The sequence below is a fragment of the Trachurus japonicus genome, chromosome 5 (genome assembly GCF_045865225.1).
Source record: "Trachurus japonicus isolate A0001 chromosome 5, Traja_1.0".
Taxonomy (NCBI): domain Eukaryota; kingdom Metazoa; phylum Chordata; class Actinopteri; order Carangiformes; family Carangidae; genus Trachurus; species Trachurus japonicus.
The window spans coordinates 36694238-36719970 of record NC_140911.1 but is presented as its reverse complement, the minus strand read 5'-3'; the positions used below and the strand labels follow the sequence as shown (position 1 = coordinate 36719970).

At 43.5% G+C, this 25733-nt stretch overlaps 5 protein-coding genes across 6 annotated transcripts in view; 2 read left to right on the top strand and 3 right to left on the bottom strand.

Moving 5' to 3' along the window:
- Window positions 1–208: 208 nt before the first annotated feature.
- On the bottom strand, window positions 209–8623 carry dhrs3b (dehydrogenase/reductase (SDR family) member 3b). Its single transcript, XM_085777792.1, has 6 exons — window positions 7870–8623; window positions 2883–3026; window positions 2452–2571; window positions 1756–1994; window positions 826–951; window positions 209–717 (listed from the first exon to the last, which is right to left on the bottom strand). The coding sequence occupies exons 1-6, from the start codon at window positions 8062–8064 to the stop codon at window positions 633–635; spliced, it is 909 nt and encodes a 302-aa protein (XP_085633918.1). The 5' UTR covers window positions 8065–8623; the 3' UTR covers window positions 209–632.
- A 1761-nt stretch (window positions 8624–10384) lies between these two features.
- Window positions 10385–14121, top strand: aadacl4 (arylacetamide deacetylase-like 4). Its single transcript, XM_085777791.1, has 4 exons — window positions 10385–10752; window positions 11200–11425; window positions 13059–13122; window positions 13249–14121. The coding sequence occupies exons 1-4, from the start codon at window positions 10576–10578 to the stop codon at window positions 14030–14032; spliced, it is 1251 nt and encodes a 416-aa protein (XP_085633917.1). The 5' UTR covers window positions 10385–10575; the 3' UTR covers window positions 14033–14121.
- A 310-nt stretch (window positions 14122–14431) lies between these two features.
- On the top strand, window positions 14432–16774 carry cfap107 (cilia and flagella associated protein 107). Its single transcript, XM_085777794.1, has 4 exons — window positions 14432–14661; window positions 15191–15301; window positions 15662–15836; window positions 16104–16774. Exons 1-4 carry the CDS (start codon window positions 14551–14553, stop codon window positions 16379–16381), a joined length of 675 nt encoding a protein of 224 aa, XP_085633920.1. The 5' UTR covers window positions 14432–14550; the 3' UTR covers window positions 16382–16774.
- Window positions 16775–17410: 636 nt separating this feature from the next.
- klhdc7a (kelch domain containing 7A) lies at window positions 17411–20582 on the bottom strand. The gene has a single exon (XM_085777785.1). The coding sequence runs from the start codon at window positions 20425–20427 to the stop codon at window positions 18166–18168; it is 2262 nt and encodes a 753-aa protein (XP_085633911.1). The 5' UTR covers window positions 20428–20582; the 3' UTR covers window positions 17411–18165.
- A 2489-nt stretch (window positions 20583–23071) lies between these two features.
- igsf21a (immunoglobin superfamily, member 21a) overlaps window positions 23072–25733 on the bottom strand; it is a 213662-nt gene continuing 211000 nt past the window's right edge. For both annotated transcript variants that reach the window (XM_085777790.1, XM_085777789.1), the window contains exon 10: window positions 23072–24392. In XM_085777790.1, the coding sequence (XP_085633916.1) occupies window positions 24316–24392 (77 nt within the window). In that variant the 3' untranslated portion in view covers window positions 23072–24315. The remainder of the gene's footprint in view (window positions 24393–25733) is intronic.

The following is a 25733-nucleotide window of genomic DNA, read 5'->3' as shown; positions in this document are numbered from 1 at the left end:
ACAGCAGAGAACAAACAAGAATACACATGCCCCCAAGCATGTGTTTTATGTTTTGACAACATCGTCTGTCACAGTCACTGATCTCATGCTTGGAATAAATCAAAGGTGTTATCACACTGCCATGGGAGTGAAAACCAAGACACAAAACAACGTGTACCTCCCAAGTGTTTGCTTTTTCCATTCTCGTCATGCACAAAGAAACACAGTGTGTCTCTAAAACTCCATTTTATTACCTTGTTTTGATTCAAAGACACATTAAAAGGCAGATAAAAAAAGAAGAAGTGTAAAAACAGATTAAAAGTGTCACACAAAAAAACCTCCCAGAATAACTACTGGTACAGACCTATGCATGGCTTCTGTTCAATGTGAGAATGGCATTCAGTCCTCCATACTATACAGATACGCATTCACACACACAATGGGACCAGGGTGTATCCTGCAGTTTGTCGATTAATTCTACCTGCAGGACCAACCCCACCCCCCAACCCCCCCACCCCTTATGAATGTCCCCTTAGTGTTTTTCTTCACGCTATCATGGGGCCTCCTCCACTTGCAGATGTCTTAAGGTCCATATTCCCTTCATCATACCCCAGAGATGTCGAGGTCGCTCTCACATTCTGTGAAATCCAACTTCATGTCCTCCCTTTGAATGTGTTCATGCAGGTATAACTCCCAGAAAACTTGTGGATTTCTTCAAGTGCAACTTGTGGCATGAAGCTGAAAAGTAAATAAAGACAAATGTTAAACATGAGGTACAAATAATGGTGTCGAATACAAGACCAAAAAAAGAAATGAATAAAAATTGGAAAAAAGTAAACTCTTCACCTTTTTAGAATGACAAGGGCATGCATAGTCCAGGGAAGGTAGAGGAAGGCCTTGTCAGTTCTGACTGCATCCACAGTCCTCTGGGCCACGACCTCAGGTTTGAGAGGAGGGAAGAGCTGAGGGAACCTGTCGACAAATCACCAGTCAGGTTAAATTAAGAATGCATTTTAACATTGCATGACAGGCCCTTTGGTGCAGAGACTAAGTGCAAACACAGCGAGCTCCAGCTGTTTTATAGAAGCATAGTGAACGACTTGCACAGTTGACAAACACAGTTGACAGATAAGCTGATAAACTATAGGTGTCCAAAGGCTATTGCACAACAATGTAGAGGGTAGACCAGTACTGGAAAGATCCAAGGCATCAAGGTTCAGTGTCACTGATAAAGGCATAAGACTGCCACTAGAGGGCAGAGAGCTTAACGATAAGTGAACAGATTACTGTGCTTTACTTTTTTAGGTTGTTGATGAGTTACTGTTTTTGACTGGTGTGTCTTAGTCACTACACTGTGGGAGAGAATCTGCAAAAAGCTAAGCGGTTTCACCAAGCCATGAGCTCACACTTTGGAGAACTTCAGCTCTGTGATCAACCTTTATTGTCTATAAGGGTAAAGCTCACTGCAGAAAGAAAGGTCAGGGGATGCCACCCCCCCCCCCCAGTAGACTTCAAGTCTATTTCCAATTGTGTATGTGAAATATTAAAAACAAATGTCACCACACATGACTGAAGGAAAAGTCAGATGATGCTCCAAGTTAGGAGGATTCATCATGTGAGGACCATGAATGCGTACGGTACCACATGTTCTTTCGGTCTGAGCCAGTGGTGAACTGACTAATATTTAACATACCTAAGACATACAACTAGAAAGGCTGAAAAAAAAAGCGTATTACAGATGGCATCTTTGAATGCCCAATACTAGCTCATTCTCACCTGACTCGCATGCCCTGGAACATCTCTGTATTGGTGTGAAAGGGAAGCACTGTGGTGCAGCCAACGCCTGGACAGTCCAGCAGGCCCAGTGTCAGGCTTTCCATGAAGGCCAGTGACGACGCCTTGGACGTGCAGTAGTCTATGGCCCCAGGGATAGGAGACTGGGACAGGATGGAGTTTAGGCATACTACATGGCCGTGCTGCAGCTCCAGCATTCGAGGCAGGAAGGCTTTTGTAGTCTGAGGTGAGGGAAGGAAAAAAATGAGAATGACGTGGAGAGTAAAGACAAGGTGACAGGCGGAGTGGTAATAGAAGGTGAAATACATTCAGCAGAGTAAAAGGAAGGGCAGACTAGATAAACAAGCCCACAGTCACCCCAGATTAAATTTCCATTTCCATTTAGTTGATAATTGCATTTCTGTCTGCTTATAACACAGTCTTTTGATCTCTATTCATAATAAAAAAAAAGAAAAAAGAATCAAACCCCCTCTGATGTCTCAGGGGCTGAGAGGCAGTTTGGAAATACCCTACTTAACCTGCCATAATAGCAGTCTTGATTGACAAGTCCGGGGTGGCCTACTGTGTATACTGTCATGCTATAATCAAAATATGAAAATGGTAAGGATAATCTGCAGAGAGGAATTCCCCTACATCTGCATGTGAACTGGCTCGCCTTTAAATCTCTGAAAGTCTTACCCAGAACTGTCCCATGGTGTTGATATGTTGAGATTTCAGAAGGGCGTCGTCGTCGCTGTCCATCAGACTTTTGCCGTGGACCACAGCTGCGTTGTTCACTAGTATTGTAACATCTCCCACCTGAGATTAAAAAGCACAACAATGAGGGAAGGGGAGGAGGGTCATCATATACATTTTCTGTCTGCTTTCACAAGATGATACAGTTCTGCTGCACCAGAGCTGTCAGCAATATTCCCCGCTCTTATTCAGATATTTCGGATGAAGTGTAATCTATACACCAGATGGGAGACAGAGCAGTTCTGTGCCAATATACATAGAGAGGAGACAGAGGCATCCCAGAGAAATATTTTATGACGTGTTTCACTGAGTGTAAAAAGACATTTCTCGTTGTCAGAGTAGAAATTATCTCAGTGGGTAATAAGCTGCCGTACCTTTTCTCTAACCACCTTGGCTTGCTTGTAAACTTCCTCCCTATTGGCCACGTCGCACAGGAAGTAATGGCACTCTGTTCCTGAGAGAGAAATCTCCTCAGCTGTTTCTTTCAGGCACTTTTCTGTCCGGCCCCACAAGATCACCTGCAACAAAAACAACATTTTCACAGGTTAGAGACAAACACATAATCTTCTAAATTGAATCTCTAACAAACTCAGAAGCAGAGTTAAGCGAACTGTTGCTGAAACAAAAAGGATTGTTTTATTTTCATTTTTGCTTTTTTTCTTGTTGTTTTTTATCTTTACAGTCAGTCATCAACAAAACATTATGTGTGTTCTGTGCAATTTTTCTGGCAATGAGACCTGGAGATCTTTTTTTTGTGCAGCAATGCTCTTTTCATTCAGAGAACAGAGAGGCCATTTTCACTCCAACAAATAGTTTTCGAGCGAGATTAAAGGCTTGGGGGGTTGCTGTGTGAATGAATTGTCTCTTCATCCACCCGGAGTCTAAATGAAGGCTGGTCATTTGAGCAGGGAACATGGGGTTGGACAGAGGGGGGTGGGGCTAGTGATTGGGCAATTAGATCTGTCAGTCTCTGGGGTCAGGGAAAGGTAATGAAATCAGGGGGTGAGCCCTCCTCATCTCTCAAACACAAATTCTCAAAGAGATTACACGGCCTGTTGGGCAGATGAGCCCCGTCATTTCTGGTCAGGGAGTCTGAAAACAGTGCGTGTGTGAAGTGCTGAGGACGCCAGTGTGGGATTTGGCCGGTCGCCCGTGACCAAGGTTAATATTTGAGCAAAAAGTCCTCTGGAAAATGATCTTGTGTATCTGACAGACAGAGACACTGAGTGTGTATGTATACACACACTCACACATACACACACACACACACACAAAAGAAGGCATGTCTGTCTGTTAGCCAGTGGATCATCAGAGTCATTCCCATTGTTTTATACCAGTGTTTATGTGTAACCATGAACCCAGTGAATGGGCCGGATGGATTTACAGTGATACATCAGTCTTCAAATGAATGATGTGTTAGAATGAGTAGCACAGAAACATGTAGCATAGTGTATAAGGTAGGGATGTCATGATTATAGATTTTCTTGGTACATTTATTGTCAGAGAAATAATCACGGTATTACGATTATCACGAGTATTTTAATTACAAAAGACAGGTCTCCCAATTCAATGTTACGGTCGATAAATGGACCAGTATCTGTGCATGTACCTTTATTTTGGCGCTCATCTGCAGATATGGTTCCTACTGTAAATAATCTTTTTTGGAAAGTGACAGTATTTAGGAACCTTTATAATTAATTAATTGTGGCGTTTAATACCGTGATTAATTGTGAAAACAAGTAACCGTGACATCCCTACTATCAAGTTTTCCTTCCTCTGTAGACTGAATCAGCAAAGTCTGAGATCTTAAAACGTTTTTTCACTGCAACAACATCATGATTACACATTGTTTCGGTTGCACAAATCGAGCCATCAACTTAAACTGATGGAAAACTTTCAGACGGCGCCCATGTTTTATAACTGTACTTTACATTTCTAGAGTCAAACATAACATGGAGGCAAATGTGGTCGGTTAATTTGCATAGCCACAGTCCTCAGACAGGACCACATCACTGTGCTGCCATCGGTTCTAAAGCGGCTTTCATGGCTCGATAAGTATCCAATGGTAATAATGGCAAAAGCAAACCAAACAGAGAAATATTGACAGTGTTAAGCTCGAGGGACATCAAAGATTACTGACTGGAATGTGTTCTTTATTTCTTTATCAGATCTGGAGCAATAAGTGTTTGGCTTCCACTGTGAACGGCCCTTGTTTGAGCTGCTTGTGATTGGGGATTGGGGATTGGGCCCCCCCCCCCCCCCTTTTTTTTTTTGTTTGCTTCATTTGCAAGCCCGTTTAAGTAATCAGTGAAGGCAGACAGGTCTTGATAAATAACTGAAAGCTTTTAATAGGATTTGAGCCTTACAAACAAAGCTGACAGCTCTCATTAAAAGTCAGCACTCAAACTGTGCTCTCCTGTTAAAATGTTATTTAATTCATTAGGTTTATCACCCGTCACAACACACAGGACCCTCAGAACAAACAAGCATTGGCCAAATTGCTATGTGGATAGAAACAGTAAGAAAACTGTTTTTAATTGACCTTGCACAAGCTCCCCTTCGCTATCACTGATAAACCGATGATGGTTCTGACTAGACATGCCTAATAAGACTTGACATCAACACAATGTTGTAAGTAAAAGCCCCCGGACAACAAATTAATGTCGCCAGGCTTGAAACAAGACCCTGAAAGAGAGAGGGAGAGCAGATGCCACTCAATACAGGCTGAGGTGTAGCCTACGTCTCTGTGTCCCCAGTAGCTCTAGCTGAATTACAGTGATACTCTATCTCTCAGGTCTGAATGTATGGGTGGGTATGGACCCTCCTTTTCACACCCATTATAAGGGCCAGCGGAGAGGCAGCACACAGAGGGGGCAGCAGGAGTTCAGGAGGCAGTCGCCTGCCGCTGTCTAATTACTGCGGAGACAGCAAGGTCAGTTGCAGGGCAATACCCAGCTGGGAGCAGTGTGCTTCCCGCCTCCACCACAACACACACACACACACACACACACATACACACACAAACCTGTTGTTAGTATCTGGGATTGGTTCATCTTCCTCGCAGAGATCTCTTAATATAATGTTAACATCCACATACAGTAGAAATCCATGTTTTCTGGAGTTGCTGTTATATGGTGCTTGAAAACTACTTGGAAAAGGGGCTTTGAAAAAAAAAGCAGTTTAAAGTTGTCAGCTATTTACTGGGTATTGTTGTGAAAGCCCTTTCGCACTGCTCTGAACTTGGATGCCGTGTTAGAAAATACTTTGATTCAGGTTTATTGTTTGAGAGCTTTGTTCCGCAACAGTTCCCCCATAACGGCACACAAGAAGACCTGGCTTCCCTCCTGAGTCCCCGGCTCTGCATCTCGCCAAATTCTTTTATCAATGCTGTAGTTAGTCTTCCACCTACCATGAAAACACCAAAAGCCCAAATAGAGGGAAAAGGAAATTCCGCTGCAAATCACAAAGGGGCTTAAACTGGGGTGAGCACGAGTTCATAGAGGTTAGCCCTGTTCATAATTACCGTCCTATTTCCTTTTAGCATCTCTTTAGGCAGGGAGTAATTGTCATACACATTACCACAGGTGTTGTTTTCAAAGCCTTCACACCTTGATAATACCCAACAATGGGGTGCTGAAAAGCATGGTGACATCCTTTGTTGTGCAGCTGCAAAGTAAAGCTTTTAAAACCCACTGGTTTCTCCTTGCTCATTCCCCCGAGGAGATGGCATTGAAAGACGGAGGGAGGCAGTTAGTGTTTCATTGAGCTTTTAGCAAAGTTTTCAAGCAGCTAAAAACTGCGTCCTAAGACAGCATCCACAAAATGTGGAGCGCATGTCACACATGTACAGATGATTACAACCCACAGCTTTCAGCTGGGTGACTCTGTGTTTTCTAATGGGAAATGACTTCCATTTTCTTCTCTGTTTAATGAAGCCTCCCATCTGAGGTGATCCAAAATAGAGCTGCTCCATATGTAACATGTTGCTGCTAAAAGGGACAACGGTAGCTCATCAGGCTCTCAGCTGGGTGATGCTACAGCCACTGCATGATTAGACAAACTGGAGCTGAATAGGGATGATGACGACGATGATGATGATGATGATGGTGGGAACAGAGATTTGTCCAGCCTGCAGTGACGAGGAGCTGTCTATGCAGCCACTGGAGCAGCAGGTCCAACTGACTGCTCCCTGCTGAGGGAATACACAACTTTTAATAAGGATTTGATTTTCATTATTGACAAACCTGACATGACTGGTTTGGTTTGAGTCTGTGGTGTAATCTGTTTACTCTTACTTAAAAAAAAAAAATCCATGGTGCAGGATTGATTCCATTTTGACTGAATGAGTGAAACATAAGCAACAGCATATCAATCATTATGAATCACCCATGCTGCTTCATAACATCAGTGTCATAGATGAGGAAAAAATGACTTGTCATCACTTCTCTGACCTTTGATCCATTACCTCATGCGAGAGTGTCATCTGAGTACATCGACTTGAGTTTCTGTGAAGGTTCAGAGCCGACACCTCCATGATAAGATAATCTGTTCCTCCTCAGCTCTTTTTGTTGGGTTCACTTAGGGTTTTTTTTTTCTGCATTCACTCCATAAAAGGCATCTCATGTCCTCATACAGTTGAAAACAAAACCTAATCTGGCTTTTATTAAAAAGCATCATGGAGCCTTTTGATATGCTGGCAGATTTTACAACAGTGCAGAGACTGCTCAGAAAGTTCAAGAAAATATACGGGGGAGGGTGGGAGGGTGGGGGGGGGGGTAATGGCAGGGCTGTTATTATGTGAAAGGCTTTGAATCTGTTTCAGTGCAGACAGAGCTAGCTGCCCCCACCCACCCAGCCTGCCACCCTCAACTCTTATACACAGGCACACACAGTAGTCAATGTCTTCATCACAGCTTTAAAATCTTTGCATCATGTACTTTGTAGACCTGTCAGTCATTCAAAGAGGAATCTCTGCAGACCCAGAGTCAGCCCATTGCTGCTCTTCATCACATTTATCAGCCATAAGAGCTGCCCAGACCTGCCCTCTGGTTGACCCACGCTGTTGTGCAATACTTGAACCAAAATTGAGGGCTGTGCCTCCAGTCTCTCTGGACCAACTGGGCTACACCGAGGTCACGACCAGAGCTTCCAGAGAACACGAGAACAACAACACACTCGGGGGGAGGGGGAGGGGTTGGGGGGGGGCAAGGTGTGCGGGGCTGACCCGGGTCACCTGCAGCTACTACTGACACAATGAAGTGGTAAAAGCATACCATGCCAAAATGACTTCAATCTCCCATGAAAGCGTGGCAGTGATAAAGTGGGCGCAACAAGTGGTGTGTTGTAGTGAAATGAGATTACCTTCCTGGCTCCTTGCTTTGCAAACTCTTTGGCCAGATGACGTCCGATGCCTCGTCCCCCACCGGTGATCAATACCACCTCCTTGGTCAGGTCCTTCCTTCTGCTCGGCAACAGCGACAACAAACTCGCCCTGACTATGTAATAAAACATCTGAACCGGGAAAAGAAACATGCGACACGCGCTCTTCAGCTCCATGTCGGGAAAAGTGCTCACAGGGCAGCAGACGAGTACAAAGTTTACGTTGCAAGTTTACGTGCACGACAGTCAGATATATCCCCCCGCCGGGTTCACAAACGCCGACTTGGGAGCTCCTGCAAGTTTATCCGCATGCAAACAGTATCATCAGAAGTCTCATACGGCGTTACACGAGTAATCCACAGCCGAGAAAATGTTCCAAAAAAAAAAAAAAAAAAAAAGATAACACGCGTGGGTGACCTCGGGGAGCTGTGACATGTCAAGTCGACATGCATGCATCAGGATCTGGAAGTGTGTGAGTGAGCAGTCATTACGCCTGTCAACCACTGGTAGAGACGCAGAAACACGCTCCTCCAGGCGCAGCGCTCTGCTGGTTGTGTTCCTGCACTGTCCCGTCCTGCCTTAAATATCACCGCCTCTGCCCTGGCGTCGGCTGCTTCCACTAGTGAAAGGACCTGGGTGAACCTAGAGGGGAGGTTTGGAAGGGCATTTATTCTGATTGACATGTTAAGTGGGGATGATTTTTTTTCTTTGCTGCCCGTCTGCCCTGAGTGGTTGCGTACTCGCCTCTTCCCCACCCCCTTCATGTGTGCGCAGCAGCAGCGGTGGTTCTCAATCTGTGGTCCAGGGCCCCCCAGTGGTCGCCCCACTGTGTCCCAGGTGGGTGCCCCCCCCCCCCCCCCCCTTTTTTTCTTCTTTTTCTGAGGAGGAGAGGGGGGAGTTTAACTGCATTATTTCATTGACTTGAACTTCACCTCGTTACATAACATAACATAACATACAGTAACATAACATAACACATAACAATGATGTTGCAATCACAGGTTTATCACAGTTACAAGTCAATGAGAAATCAATAACAAAAATATTCTTATGTAAGAACATCAGATGGTGAGAGGGCCCTGCTCAAATAATCCTCAGTCCAGCCCCCAGTTAATTACGCAAAGCAAATAAGCAAACAAACAATCAGCAAAGCACTAAATAAACACACAAATGAGAAACAATTGTCACAATCGTAACCACAACAGACACCATGGTGAAGTGATTAGGCAATCGCCCGGCTCAAACCTCATAATGACAAGTACATCTGCTGATGTGTCCTTGAGCCAGTTACTGATATTTGGTTTTTGTCCAGAGTCAATACTCTGATGCTGAAAAGCCTACAAATGTGTAGCCCTGTAATGTAAGTAACAGTGGAGCCGAGGTGCCCCACTGTAGCATGTATATGTATATATAGTAAATCACAGCAGATACTGGCCTCCAGGTTGAAAAGGATCAGATTCTGTCTCACTGAGTTCGTATTGGTTTTTGCTGATTTGCTGATGTGTCGCTGCATTTGTATTAGCCTCACATGTGCAAAGCGCCACCAGTTGTTTGATCCCAATTTGTCGTCTTAACAGTATTTTTTTTTTTTTTTTTTTTTAGCAGCCTGTATCTTTCTGTGCAGTTTGGGAAATAGGTCAGCACAGTCTCAGAAGCTTGTCAGGGTGACAAACAGAAAACTGCACAAATGCCTCCTAAACAAATCCTGCGAATTCATGGGCCTCAGACAAGATTCCACTCTTTGATTTTTGGCCTTGGCGCTGTGATTTTTACTGGGTATCGCTGAATGCAGGACTTTTTCAGCCACTGGGAAGTGTTTAAAGAGCAGCCTCACAATGGTTGCTTTGTGCTGGGCTCAGCTACTCAGGCAAGGCAGAGAGGCTCTCGGGGGCTGCTAAAAACTCCAAGACAGCATGACTCCAGATGCTGCCTTTATTTTGGAAATTTCTGAGATTTACAAAACGTGAACTCAAAGTCTTGAAGCTTAATACCACAGCATTTCCAGCTGAAGTGAAATTAAATAAAAGTTAGAGAATTTCCAAAAACAAGACAAAAGTCTAAAGACATACATTGCAGTGAGGTGTACACAGAGAGCCCCAGGCTGCATGCAGAATGCAAAAATGTAAATAAGAACATATTCCAGCAGGCACTGTTTATTTAAACTCATGCTATCACTGCCATCTACAGATCAGCAGTGAAAGTTCAGATAAGTCTGCTCTCAGTCGGCCCTCACTGGCAGCATCTCCCAACATTTTCTGTCCTTAGACACCAGACAGTGCAAATGCCACTGTGCAGAGTGCAGCCGAAAGAAGCAGGGAAGAAAACAAGAAAAGCACAACATGTTTCAGATATTTGTAAAAAATATTGTTCAGGTTTGAGAGGCACTACAGAAATGTACGAGTTCTTGTGCTGCTACATTAACATAAAAAAATATTTTGTGTAATATTCCTCAGTGGAACAACTTGGTTTCTTTCGGGAACATATAATTACTTTGACAACACAAGCATAAAACATGACGAGAAATATAATTATTTTCCTGGGCAACAGGCAGCCAAACATGTCATTAAGTGAAACCAAGGTCAGAATACATTGCGTGCGGATGTGGGAGGGGTGGAGAGAGGCTGAAAACAGGTAGATAAAACATTTACTCCTAATGACTTACCTTCAGCGGAGCAGACCAGCAACACCATGGACATCGGCTGGGCAATTTTAATAATTGGCTTTGCTGCTCTTGTTGCAGCCTTCCTCCTTCTGGTAATTGGACTTGTGTACTCTGAGCTGATGAATTCAGACATTCCTCGTGGGGTTGCAAATAGTGGGAAACTGCACATGGTTCATGGCTTGTTTGTTGGCATAGCAATTGTGGTGAGTAACTACATCATCTATGGAACTGTTAGTGCTTATTAAATGTTTCCTGCATGTTGTTGTATATGTTGTGATTTTTCTTTTTTTTTGACTTAATGAATTGTTTTATTACTTAGCGTGAAGGAAAATGTCTCTGCGAGAGCAAGATTAAAAAGAGAAAAACTACTAAAGTCTTCCAGGCCCTTGTAAAAGCTGGTTGTCCTTCCTTTGTCCTCCAGCAGCTGATAAAGCTTAGATCAGAGAAACTTTAGATAAGAAATCAAGTCTAACAAAGATGCAAGAAAGAGAAGGTCATGTATTCACCTTCTTTGATGTTGTCATAGTAAACATGGTCTCTCAGAGAGAATAACTTTTACCTTGACTTTAACCATCAAGAATAGGGTTTTCTTTTCTTTCTTTTTGATTTCTGAACCTGTAGTAGTAAGTCTGTGATTCCTCTCCCACCAGGGTCGGATCCTGCACCGTCTTGGTATCTGTCACCAGGTCAGTTTCATCCGATGGTTCGTGGCCTGTTTTCTGACTTCCTTGAATCCGGTTCCGACGGGTCTGAGAGTGAAGAACCTGAAGTTTTCGGAGGTGCCGGTGCGAGTCTATGAACCCACCACTGCTTGTGCTGGCTTGAGAAGAGCTCTTGTGTATTTCCATGGAGGAGGATGGGTGCTGGGCAGTATAGGTACACAATGAACATATTTAAAAATGAGTTAAATAAAAGACACAAAATTACACCATTCAAAACTAAAATGAGTAATATTAGACCACATTAATGAGATGTACAGTGTATTCGCATACATAACATTTTACATGATTTTACAATAATTCATTTATGTATGCAAACAATGTCAATTGGGGAAACAAGAAGTTGGTCAGATGGATAAGTACAGCTTTTGGGGATCACAGATTGGTCCTTAAAACTATTAGTGTATTACAGTTTTTCTGGTCTGGTTGGTTTGGCTCATTTCTCTAAACAGAAATGACATTCTCAAAACTCTAAGATCATTTGTAAAACAGTGTTACAGTTCAGTACAACACCATAGATCACTTGCAAAAGCGCAACTCTTTCTCAAAACAGTTCACTCGTGTCAAAACTAAATTTCCCTCTCATACAAACAGTCAGTTCCCCCAAAATGCATCGTCCCTTTGGCATCATGTGAGCACTGCAAGTCAAAATGTTTAGATGTTTTGTCACTGTGGGGACCATTGAAATATTCCTCATGTGACAACAGTTACTGTACTAGTTATTATTATTTTTTGTCTAGCTAACAGAATACAATTGTGTATAAAACTGAAAATAGATAATAATAAAAAAAACTAAACCCAGGAATATGGTATTCATGGTATTATGTTCTTTTTGAAGACTGAACAGACTCTTGTGCATGTGATGACATGGCTGACATGTTTTGGAGAGAACAACCATTAGACTGAGAATCAACAATCAGTTTAGAAGATCTATTCACCTGGGCATTGTGCTAACTGCAGCTACCTGCACTTACTGTAAAGCAGAAGTAAGCGGAATGTTTGTGTTACGTAATATAAGTCTTAAATAGTTATATCATCTGACAGCAATCACTGATTGCCGTCGGAAGATATAACTATTTAAGACTTATATTATTAACACAAACATTCCGCTTACTTCTGGTTTAATCATTTGCAAAGATGTAACCTACTGAGACATTTGCAATTCGACGAAATGAATGAGAAATACAATTCTGTTGTGAACATTTGCCAATTGGTTTGGAGGTTTGTCCATGTTGTTTTGAGAATGTCATTTCTGTTTAGAAAAATGAGCCAAACCAATGGAGAAAAACTGTAATATTCTTGAAATTAAATGAGATATGTGTGTGGTGTTTCACTATTAATGTATTGCAATTTGATGTTAGGCTGTATGATGTCCAAATGGTTTTCATAATGTGATTCCTTTCACATACTTTCAGGCAGTTTGGCCATAAACAGTTAATAGTTTTATTCTAAATATTTTTGAATGTCAAGTATGTGTAAACTGACCCATAACTACAAGCCACAAGCAACAAGAAAAATACAATATTTCTCAGTAAAAATAAACTATACAAATCTATAAAATGTTGAAATGAACAACAACACACTGCTTAAATGCACTTTCCATCTCTGGACCCAGGGTAATGTTTATTGATTCTAATACATTTCTGAAATAACATGGTGTCTGAATACCAAAGAGGAGATGTAGTGTAGGGACAAGAAAAATGCAAATGTCTGTCTGTGATAATTGTGCGGTTGCCACAACAAGACCATTGTTAACTGTGATGTCCTGATGTTCTGCTAATTCTGAACAGATTCTGTCGATGAAGTCTGTCGGCACATCGCCAGCAAGTCTGACACCACCGTTGTGTCTGTTGGGTACTGAAACTTTTCCACAAAGCACAGAAATAACCAAGATCTTCTGTATTTTGTTTAACACCCTGCCAGAATTCAACATATTGACCCCCTACCCTCCTCCTCATCTTTCCTTCTGACCCCTCTTAGGTACAGATTAGCCCCTGAGCACAGGTACCCCGTCCAGCTGGACGATTGTGAGACAGCGACGTGTCACTTCCTGTCTGTTGCTGAGGCAGAGTTCAGCGTGGACTCTCGCAGAGTGGCAGTCGGAGGGGACAGCACTGGGGCTAACCTGGCAGCAGCACTGTGCCAAAGGCTGGCGAGGAGAGAGGATGGACATCTGCCATTCCCCTGTGCTCAGGTCCTCGTCTACCCAGCCCTGCAGATGGCAGATTTCAACCTGCCCTCATACCAGCAAAATCATGCTGTGCCCATATTGTTCCGTGGCCGGATGGCGTTCTATTTCCTGCAGTACCTCAACGGGGACGTGTCTATGTGCCAGGACGTGCTGGAAGGCAACCATGTCCCCACTGAGCTCAGGCCACGCTACGAGACATGGCTCTCCCCGTCCAACTTAGCTCCTGAGTTCCTCGCGCGAGGCTTCAGCGAGCCCCCAGCCCCAGAGTATGACGGAGAGGTGTATCACTCGGTCAGAGCTGGTTTGGAACCTGAGGTCTCACCTTTATTGGCAGATGACTCTATCATTCAGAAAACCCCGCCCACTTTCATTCTCACCTGTGAGTATGACATCTTGAGGGATGATGGGATACTTTACAAGAAGCGATTGCTGGACCTGAAAAAGGACGTGACCTGGCAACATGTGACAGATGGTTTTCACGGCATGGTTAACTTCTACAACCAGGGCTGGCTCAACTTTCCATCTGCCCTACAGGTTGTAGATAGTGTTGTTAACTATGTGAAGACACTGTGAAAACCGTAAATAGCACTAAGAATGTATTTCTATCGTGTTTTACATTTTAATAAACAAAACTTGCCTCCAGTGGTGCAGTGTTCTTCTTCATTAAAAGTATACTGTTCACACAAGACAAAAAAAAAAAAAAGACCCTCAAAAATCAATAAACAAAACCTGTTTTATTCTAAAAATGAGAAGTAGCCTGAGGACACAAAGTCTGAAAACAATTTTTTGCACTATTCTAACAATATAGAGTATACTGCTGAAAGGTAAATGTCATGCCCTAGCCTTAAGGAATTTATTTCTTTTAAGCACAGATGTAAGACCTCTCCCGTTTGCTTCCAGGATCCTCTGCTTGCCTCTCCTTTCAGTGTTTGCTGTATCCATAGCAACAGAGCTCTTCTATTTCCCCTCCACTGCCTAAGCCATTGTGGGGCCAGGTGAATGCTCCTCCATGCTTCGTATTTGACAAGGTAACTGTGTTATAACAGGGCTTCAGATTTCCCTGCCTTGGTGTGTTTGACACCGGGCTAAGCATGAACCAAACAGGGCTGGTGCAGGATAAATGGGCCCAGACCGGATGGAGAATAGAGCAGAGATACAGAAACAAAGTGCTTGTAGGCAACTGGGCAGAAGAAAGACTTCAGGTAGGCATCTTATTGTTTATTTGACCTTCATCCTCTGAACAACAATATCAACAGACAGTGGGTCCAAATATGGGGCAGAATGGTGGCTGTATCAAAATAAGACAACCTCAGTTGAACATGAGAAAACAGAGTGTCTGTGCCTTTTCATGCTGCAGATTGAAAACATAATGCCACGCCGGTGGCAGCCTGCCAAAGGTTTTGTAACACCTCAGTCGGTAGTCAAATCTATAGCAAAGTGATTAGGCGGCCTCAGTTCAGCTACATCAGCACAGCCTCCTGGTGGGAGGTGCAGACTAATTGCATTGACGTAAGGTTCGGCCATGGGCTGCTGGTTCAGGATCAGGAGGAGAAATGACTTAAGAAATACTGTACAACAGCGCCGATCGATAGTGAAGTGTGAGCTTTGCTGATCCTCACGCTGGACTCATTGCTCAAGTCCCCGTACACCCCACCCCACCCCCCTCCCACCCGCCCCCAATTCCCCCTCCTCACTCTTCTTTGCAATGTCTGTTTACTCTGTCCGACACAGTTCACTCGGGAGCCAAAGACAGCCAACAGCACCAATCATGTAGACTACCGGCCCCACTGGGACTTGAAGCCAGACATCTCAGAGAGAGGATCTGCCCTGCTGAGAGCTGAGGTCAGCCTTTAACTGCTCATTCATGGCATTAACACCAATTGAATGCCTGTCACAACCCTGCAAGTCAGGGCTTTCTTCTCTAGATTGTGGCCACTTCTGCATAATGTTGAGGGCCAAGATAAAGGCCTGCGATAAAACTCTTTATGAAAGCAAGTTTCTGGTCGGACTCAGCAGTCATGTAAATGTGTAAAATCATCATTCCTCGAGGGCACTTAAAGGCTAGTTAGAGCAATTTGCTGCTGTCACATGATGAGCCTCTTGAAGATTATTGTAAAAGAATAGGTCATGCCCTCTATATTTTAATCCTGTGAAGGCCAATGCATACTGGCTATGTTGAGACAACTGCATATTGTCTTCCAGGGGCTTTCATCCAAGCAGCTATTTGCCCATTATGGCCCACCATCCTCTCATTACTTGGTCACGCACTATGAAGAGAGCTACGGGCATCAGCACACCAATGCCTTGCCCACTCAGCGACCCTGGCATCCCGACAGCTTGACATGGCAGCCTGAGAAGCACGGCCGGCCAACTTCTGGTAGACCGCCGGCACGCCACCACCGCCTGAAACTACACATTATAAATAAGAAATAATATATTAGAGCAGGCACCACTGCTGACCGCAGAGCAAATGTACTTCAGCACATTTCATTTTGCGTGGACAAAACACATCAGCAGTTGTGCTTATGAACAATTAAATCTGTGTGGCCCCAGATGCCTTTTATTGTTCCAAGTCAGTCACCAGTGTAATTAATGGCTGCAGTAACATGGCAGTTAACTTTCTCTTCTCTGTGCTCCTGTGCAGCCCTTCCAACCAACTCAGTTGGCCTGCTGCAGTCCACAAAGCGCCGTTTGGAAGAGCAGCAGTCACACCTACCGTCACTGACTGTATACAGGTCAGAATACCAGAGGCACCCACTCAGTGCCTTCTGCCAGAGACGCTTTGCCAGGGCTTCACACATGCTCTCCAGCCACCTCCATGCAGCCAACCACAACAACAAGGACCTGGACCTGAGATGGCGCTCGCTGCCGCTGGTCCCTGATCATTCTTCCAGCTTACCCTCGCTTTCACAACAGGCTTAGAAATGACTTTGTGGCTCTGGAATAGCCTCACATGCTGCTTGTTAATTTAGAAACTCCTCTCTTTTATTAGTGGACCAGCATGAAGAAATTTAACAGAGCAGACCATTTGGGAAATTAAAAGGAATTTAAAAAATTAAACATGATTCTCATTATGTTTCTGTGAGGAGGACTACTGTAGATTTACTGTGTTGTGTCGTGAGCAGTTCCAGTGTTTATATACATGAATGTGTGTGTGTGTGCTAAGACTAAAAAGAGAAAGGAGGGGGTTGTAAATCATGTCCACCCCTTCACAGAATAATTACATGCAAATTCTCTCTCTCTGTCTCTGTGCTCGCTTAATATCTGGAACTCAGAGTGGCTTGTCAGTATTTTACTCTAAATACTCAGGGGAGGGGAAAGAAAGAGGTAAAAAAAAAGAAAAGAAAGAAAGAATAAAGCAAATGTTTATGCCAGAACTGACCTGGGTTTTGAGGCAAACTGGAAGCCATGAGTCATCCAAGGCAGTGTCTGAAGGGACATGTCTAACTCCCTTTCCATTAGGTGTTTAATTAGGAAGAATCAAAGATGCTTATGTTTGATGGTCAACCATCTGCGTCTGCCTGCCTGCTGCTACCACTGCCTTGCAGTGCAGCTGAAGCCCACTGTCAATTCCTAGCTTCCTCTGTATACTGTGCTGCTGATGCTCGTGTGTCACATGACGCCTCTTTGCTGTCAAATGTCTGGCCCTCAACATGTTTCACCCTGTTGCATTTGCCTCCTGAGCCACATGATGGTGCTGTAGCAGCATGTCACTCTACCGCCTCTCCTGTCAGTGAGCCTTTGTAGTCATGAACTTAACTGTCTGTACAGTGACAGACTTGGTTATAAATGAGCAAACAATAAGAGATTCAATATTTGTATAATTTCTTGTGCATATTTCCACTGTTAATGTAATTTCTCAACACTTCAAAAATAAAAATATACACTTGGCTTAATCTCATTACTCACTAATTGTGGATTAATATGCAATGAATGACAAATTCATATATTTCTTTGATGTTTATTTAGGTGAAGCCATAAACAGAGAATCTGCTCAGTCAAGATTAAAACAAATACACTTTTTCCGGCCACCAGAAGGAGAGCAACTACACAAGTTTCAAAAGTCGTGATGAATCCTCACGGATGCTCACATATTTATTGTACGACACACCCATTTACATCCTGTCATGTTTAAAGAGCATCCGTAGATAATTGCGTCGTATTCAGGCCACTGTATAAGTTATATCCGTGCCCTACACAGTTGAGCACAGTGATAGATTATCACTGTGTTGCTCAAATGTAATGTGTTAGAGTTGAATGAACTCATTTACTCTGAGATGTTGTTGTGAATTATCACCACAGCTAAAGAGGTTAAACATCTGGAATGATATGAAACTACCTTAATGGCAGGAGAGAGTGGCAAATCAAAGAGGAAAACAATTTACATGGCAGCACATCCAGCGTAAATCTAAGCAAACAGTAGTTTGACTACCATTAAGAGTCTAATACTTTAAATGTAGTACTGCCAGGGGCCGACATAAGAAACACATTTCTTTATGCAAACACCCAGTCCATGAAAATGAATGTGCCTCAGAAGCAGAAGCTTTGTAAAAGGCCGACAGAAATGACAACACCACGGTTACAATTTTACAATATAATTTAGGGCAAAACCCACTCAGTCAACAGGGAACGTGATGTAAAGCACGATTCTGTAGGGATACTCCATCACCACCTAATCTTATCTCCAGCGGAAAACTGAATCCTCCTTACACACTGGTCTGCCGAGGCTTCTTATCAGGGAGTGAAAGGACAAAGGGGAAAAGTATGCCCTTCGCCGCAGAGAGGACACTCAAATCCTCATCAGCGAAAGCGGGGGAGATCTCATCGGCCTCGAACCTCATGGTGAACTGCCGGCTGATGCAATATATTGTGTTGCCCATCGTGACGCACTGGAACGCGGGGGGGCGCAGGAGCCGTTTGGTGCTGCACTCGTACCACAGCCGGGCCACCGTATGGTAGCGGTACACGCTGAGGCCCAGCAGCGCGTTGACGTCAAAACGATACAGGAATCTCCCCACGGCCACCATGTCTGTCGTTCTGTCTTTGCTGCTGACTAACACGCTCTGCCTCCAGGTGTCAGTTTTGGGGCTGTAGCGCAGCAGCATATATCTTAGAGTTCCCCCAGATACAAAAATCTCACCACTGCACACGGTGACATGATGTGCCACAGCAAATGTATCATTAGGCAGCGGAGCCACGAACGTCCATCTGTCCAGTCGCGGGTCGTAGCGCTCCACTGAGGAGAGGCACTCCCCTCCGATGGCGTAGACGTAGCCCTCCAGAGCAGCCAGTTTGCAGCAGGGTCTGGCTTCATTCATAGGACTGATCTCCTTCCAAATTGATGTCAGAGGATTGTAGCAAAACACTTGCTTTGAGGGTGTCATTTCTCTGTCTGTGCCTTGGCAGCCCACAGCCACAAATAAGTAGTTATCCATTGTGCACATGGCACAGGCTTTGGAGATGACCTCCTGTGGGATCAGGCAGAGTGTCTGCCAGGAGTCTTTGTAGTCATCATAATAGTACACTGCGCTGGATGTCCTCCTCTGCTCTGTCTCTGCTGTTTGCAATCCTCTACTCCTCGCCCAGTCTTGAGGGTCCATGTCTGCCACCATGATGAACCTTCTCCCCCCCGTTCTCTGCTTCTGAATTTGTTCCCGCTCACCAGCCATTAGCCGCCCATAAAGGTTGGGGTCCCGCAGCGCCTGAAGGTAGTTGTCTGACATGACCCTGAGGGCTGCTTGCTGCACAGAGGTCTGGCCGTACTTTTTGGCCAGGTACAGTGTCTCTAAACAGTTCCCCAGATCCAGCTTACTCATCAAGGTTTCCACGTCCGCGCCATGAAGAGTGTTTGCTGGAAAGTGTAAAAACGGAGCCCCTGCTACAGTCTCTAGCTCAGCCTCCTCCTTCGAATCACAGCCTTCTGTAGAAGGACTCATCATGTGGCGAACAGACGTGGACTCTCTGCTGGTCGGAGCAGGCAAGTGAGTGATTGGAATTGAGGCTGGTGAAGTTACAAAGGGGATGGAGAGCTCAGACTGCTCTGCTGCAGACAGATAGCTCTCCTTGCGTAGGAGTACAGACCTTGCGGGGTGCCGCAGCTTGAGACTTCCTAGCGAGGAGGGATCTTCAGCAGCGCTTTGTGGTAAAACCAGATCTCGCATAATGATGGGGCTCGGAGGGGAAGGAGGGTCTGTCAGCCTGCTGCCATGGTTTCCAAACTCCACTTGCTGTGACTCAGAGTTCCTCTCATACTGACCCAGCGTAGTGTTGGAGTCTGTAACAGAGTGAGAGGAAGATTCAACATAGTAATCATAAATCTTCCCGCGCACAATCTGGTCTCCTGTTCCTTCCAGCACCACGTTAGCATCCTCCACTTTGATCTCTGCCTTGGAGAGGAAGCTGGAGTAGGCTCCCTGGTGCTCCAGGTCCTGCCTTAACTCCCTGCCCACACCCACACAGCCCTCCAGCTTCTGTAAAAAGCAAGGGGAGCGGCGTCCCGTCGTACTGGCCATTCCACTCTCTGTTGGATTTGGAAGGTTCAAAGCTGAGCCAAATGAAATATTTCTGGTGGCAACCTCTGGCTGCATCTGATGAGTGAGTATCTCTCCAACCATGCTGATATCTTGGTCACTGTGTGATATACTGAATGCATCCGTTTTAGCTTGGCCTTCTGCTGTTGTGTCCTTGGTGATGTCAGACGTCAGGTCTTCAGTGGCCGAGTCTGTGTGCGATGATCTGGGTCGTCCGCCCCCATCATCGGTGTCATGCTGTCGCATAGTCTTGCAGTTTTGGCAGGTTGCATCGTGTGTCTCTTTGCCGTCTTTGCAACAGAGCTGCTTTTTCCTCGCGTCTCTGGAGCCGTAGTACCTGTAGGCCCACGACACCAACAGCACCGCAGCCGCAGAGATGCTGAGTTTCAACAGCAGCTGCATGTCGAACTGGACGCCCAAAAGCTCTGCAATGGGCATGGCTGGAGCAGCGAAGGTGGCGTCAATCGGTTGACTGATCCTGTTGAATGTTATTGTCTCTGACGACTCAGCTTTTCATGGTAAGAGAGCTGCTGTGATCTGATGACTGCTCCTCTGCACCCAAGGGATCATGTGTAAAATGATTCCTCTAAAGGTAGACTACTATTTGCATCCCTAGCTGACAAGGCGGGGCACTGGCCATGCACCACCTGTTGCAAATTCAATACCCATACACAGAATATGTAAATACTCAATAGATCAATATTTGTTTATGCAGTTCACTGACACACCCACGCTTTTTTCCCATCACTGTAAAAATGTCATCCAGGAACTCTGGAAGTAATCATTTTTTCTTGATGTTTATAAGCAACACTTTATTACTACAATTTGCGTAAATGTCAGTAAGAACACGCTGCTGCTTAACTTGCCCAACACAGAGCTGGAGCTGCAGCAGGAAAACCACAGTGTAAATGAGGGTTGGGAAGAGTTGATAGATGACATTTATCAAATCCTTAATAAACAGGATACATCTGTTTGCAGGACCATACCACAGATCAAAGGTCTTTTTTCTGCGACAGTGCAGATGCTTGAATTACTCTCAATAAAAAGAGCCTGAAGATTGTTCTCAGACAACTAAATGGCACTTGGTATTGTAAACATATATAACAGCATGAGTAATACAAAATCTTCTGATGAGTGCCAGATGGAGAGAGTGGCTTAAGGAAAAAAAAAAGAAAAGACCTGCAACATGCACTAGACTAGGATGTAAACATACATCTTCTTGTGCCACATGGGAGCTGTGTCATTTGGCTGCCACTGTCAGGCTGTCATTTGTGTTGCTGATAACACCCTTCAGCCATCCCATGGTCAACAACAGACCAGTGTTTATTTTAACAGCACTCTGCGGAGCACTTTAAAGGTGCAGCATGTGGAGAGGCACACAGAGACACAGAGGTTGTGTCAGGTGTCCTAGTTGACATGCGGCACTGTTTGGTCATCTGATAGCCAAGTCCGTAGACGGCATAAAGGAAACCAGAATCTGCAAGCATGGTTGACTCGTGAATAATTCACAGATGGCCCATAGAAGCTGTTTCTTATCCTCTCCGTTAGCTCCCAGTTCAGGTGAACTATTCAGAACACTGCTGAGAAAAAAAAGCATGATTGCTGACCATGTGCACTGTTGTGGAGAGGCATTTTCACCTCTTCTTGTTGCCACCCATGGTAGGCATGCAAAATGTGACTGAACAAGAAAGGAGAAAACAACAAGCTTTTTTTTTTCTTTTGCCATAGAAACTGTGGTGACAGCTGAGCAGGGATAGAATCAGTTAAACATTAAACAAATAAAGCTTCATAGTTTGTGCCATCTCAAGTCATCAATTCTGTTAAAACTAATAACAATAATACATTCATTCTATGATAATGATAACAAATATACTGAGTGAAACAGCAGTGGCTCAATCCAGTCTCCACTGACTTATAAACAGCGAACAGAACAGTGTCCTATGTGCATGAAAGCTGCATACGAAAGCGAATCCTTGTTTTCACACTGGTGTCCCTATAATTTAGTCCAATCACCACTGAGGTAAACAACTGTTTCACATTCATGACTAAAACAGACATATTACTCTTTAGGAAACAGAAAATGCTTGTTGGGATCTTTTTAATCCAGGGCTGCTTTAAACTCATGTTGAATTGAAGTCACATTAAGTGTTCATACATATTAACTCATGGGCATTTGTATTACACACACATACACACACCCACACACTCACACACACACAAATACACTTCTTCTAATGTTATGATGATTAAGTCATGTAAAGACAATTCTGTACATTCTCTAATGATTTCACAAATGCAGATTGGCCTGTTGCTCCTCTCTTGAATACAAAGTGAGTGATAAAAGCAAAAGCAAAAAAAAAAAAAAAAAGCTCTTGAATCCAAATTAAAATGATAGCTGAGATAATGGTACACAGTGGGTGGAAAGGAATCCACGCCCTTTGCTTTCTTCAAATGGAAAAAAAAAATTGCAGCACATAAGACTGTCTGTTAATAATGTTTGTGCTATGCAGCTCTCATCGTTGGAATGCTGGAATATGGATTGTACTTTGGCAAGGTGAGCCGATATCCCAAACGAACAGGTCTATCCTTTCTGTTCGCCTAAGCTTTCAAAAATCTCTGCTCTTACCTCCCACCTGGTTTAAACCTTAATCCTTTAATACGTGTTGTGTCCTTAGAATAGCTTGAATTGCAATTCTTGTGAAGTCCAAAAAATGCAGGATTACTTTGTATTAAGCTACTCTTCCCCATGTGTGTGTGTAAGAGAGAGAGAGTACAGTCTGTAAAGGGTTAACAGCAATGTCAGAATCTCCTTCAGAAGTCACGATGGGGTCACAATTTACAACCAGAAATATCGGCAGTAGAGTAACTACTGGAAGTTGGCTGTATCTGAGGATGTTAGAGTGGGATTCTCATCAAATGAGATCACAGACAGTCTCTGTGACAGACAGTCTGGGTTTACACAGGTGTGTCAGTGTCAGGTCCTGCACATGAGCCGTAAAAAGGAAAAGACAGATGGAAGACGCAGAGCTACGACTGAGCACATGTTGAAACACAGTGTGTGAAGTAAAGTCAAGGCTTGTGAGTTTCATCATCTCTCCATTTTAATACAGGTGAAATGAAACAAATGCAACAACCCTGTTTTACACACGCTGCCTCAGGTGAGCACCTTGCTGCAAATGGCGGCTAAAATGATCCTACTAGTACTGTAAATGTGTGGGGTAAGAGTTACGTATTGTACACAATGTAGGTCACTTAAAATAGTATGTCACAAGTAAATAACTGGATTACAGGCCAGTGACAATGAGTTGCAGTGCTGTCAATTGCAACACACCAAAAGGAGAAAGAATCTTCAAACGTCACATGCACCACAACCCCAAAACAGCAGACATATGTTAGATCTTTTTTTTTTTTTTTTTTTTAACTCTGGCCTTGGAGACCTGCCATATAGATATAAAAAGCCCAAATGAGAAACAGAAAGTCTGTTAATGTTTCTGTCCTTTTCAGCCACAAATTATCTCTGAGAACAGTGTTGAATGAAGTACAAACAAAGGTGAATGAGCGTAGACTCCAGCTATCTCAGCAACCATTCCTCACCATATCCCATATAACCTTTTAATTATTTTCAATATTTACACTGATGTACACAAAATACACTCAAAAAGGAGATTTTTTTTTCTAGTTTTCGCAATGTGTTTAAATCCTCTTGTACATTCCAAGCCATCAGAAAAAAAAGGAAAAGCTGTATATTAATAAAAAAAGAATGTTCTCTTGGAGCATCTGTGTTTTGCCCCCCGTGGTTTTTATCAGCATGTTGCTATTCAGGTACATCCCAGGACACCAAACAGACGGGTGCGGTTGATGGGGTGGCACACCCAGAGCCAGTTCCACTTTTCACATTTCAGTCAACACCAATGACATTTTGACTCATCAAAATAAAATCCAAATGCTTTTTTCTTTTCTGTTTCAAATCAACTGGTTTTATTGATCAACAGGCAGACGTGGGACAAGAAACAAAAAAAAGAAAAGAAAAGAAAAAGGTGTAAGTGGGCAGGGCTATATAGGAGGTGGTAACTGTCATGTTCATCATGTTGTTCTTTTGATATCATTATCTTGGTTATTATTTTGTTACAAAAAACAGTGGAGCGCCATCCTGTGGTGGCGCTGTTTCCTGATCGACGCATGGAGGGTCTTGTTGATGACTGGAGAAGGCTTGCAGGATTGCGGAAAGTGTGTGTTTTCACGTGTGTGTGTGTGTGTGTGTGTGTGTGGATATGTGGATGTTGTGTAAGAAGGGCAAGTGTGTGAGAGTGTCTTGGATGAGCAGTTTCACGTCAGTTCCACTGTCACTGTGAGGACAAGAGCCATCCACGTCAGTCCGAGCACGTCCGTGCCAGAGGCCCCATCTACAGACACACAGAGACACAGAGCTGTCATCCATCATATCAGCAACATTAAACAGTATTGTGAGCCATGAATCCCATTTGTCATAACTCGAATGCTTTGAATGCACCTTTGTGAAATAACCCATCAACCGTCATTTCACTGGTTGTTTGAATGTAACCCACAATCACATTGCATTTGTTCACTCCAGAATGAGCTGTTATCATATCTAAACATGTGTTAGAATAAAATCAAAATAAAACGTAATTTGAAGCTGTTAATAAACTAATATCATATTATCGTTGCTTAATTTCAACAACAAAAAAAATAATCAGTAAAAAATGTTGTCTTATTATTCATACTTTCTAATTTTAACTTAATTTACTACTTGAGGGACAGCACAGTGTTGGGGAGTAGTCAGCACTTCATATCACTGCTTGTTGTGTGTACAAGTACACCATGTCTATGCATGTATTTTGCAGTCAGAGCTCAAACTCCAAAGTCTGGTATCTCTGAATGTATTCAAGTCCATGATAAATTCCATTACATTCAGGCTTCAGGAATGCAAATGTTTTATTTGAGTGCAAATGTTTGACTAATCTTGTAAATTCTTTTAACAAATTTTGAAAATTCAATTGTTATTGTATTCTATTTGTTTCTTCTTTGTCTATGATTAATGTGACGATGTGTTGAAACTCTGCTGTCATTCTTGGCCAGGTCTCTCTTGCAAAAGAGATCTTGGATCTCAATGGGACAAACCTGTGACAAATAAAGAATCTTGATGTATCGCATGGACAAAGTCAACTACAAAGTCTATTGTAGCTTTATGTGTGTCCTTGGCTGATCTTAGCTATGTGTCACATAACATGACATTCAAGTGACTGACAATACAGTGTCAGTGTATTAACCTCAGTGTAGGAATGCACCGTGTCTATTCAGTCTCTGTGGAAAGCTGTTCTAGTGCCAGTAAAGTCACAGTTTTCTCTTGAAGCACAGGTGTGATGACTTGATGGTAGTTCTGCTCTGAGAGGATGATGACAGCAACTGATCCTTTTGTACAGTACATTAATTTAATTAATGTGAAATATACTCTGTGGGCTTCTTTGAAGTGCACAATGATGATACACAGAGCAGCGCTCCCACCACATCAGCACGTCTTTTAGCAAAGTAGTAGTTCTTTCTTTTCAGATATTAGGAGAATTTTCAGATATAAAAATGGAGCAATGAGGAGCAAAGCCCTGCTTCTTTTTCTTTATCTTTTTTAATGTTTTGAACTTGTTGTTCTGAGGCCCACAGCAGGGACACTAGATTACAGAGGAGAGATCAGCAGAGACAGCAGCTTTATGCTGCTATTGTTTTCTGTT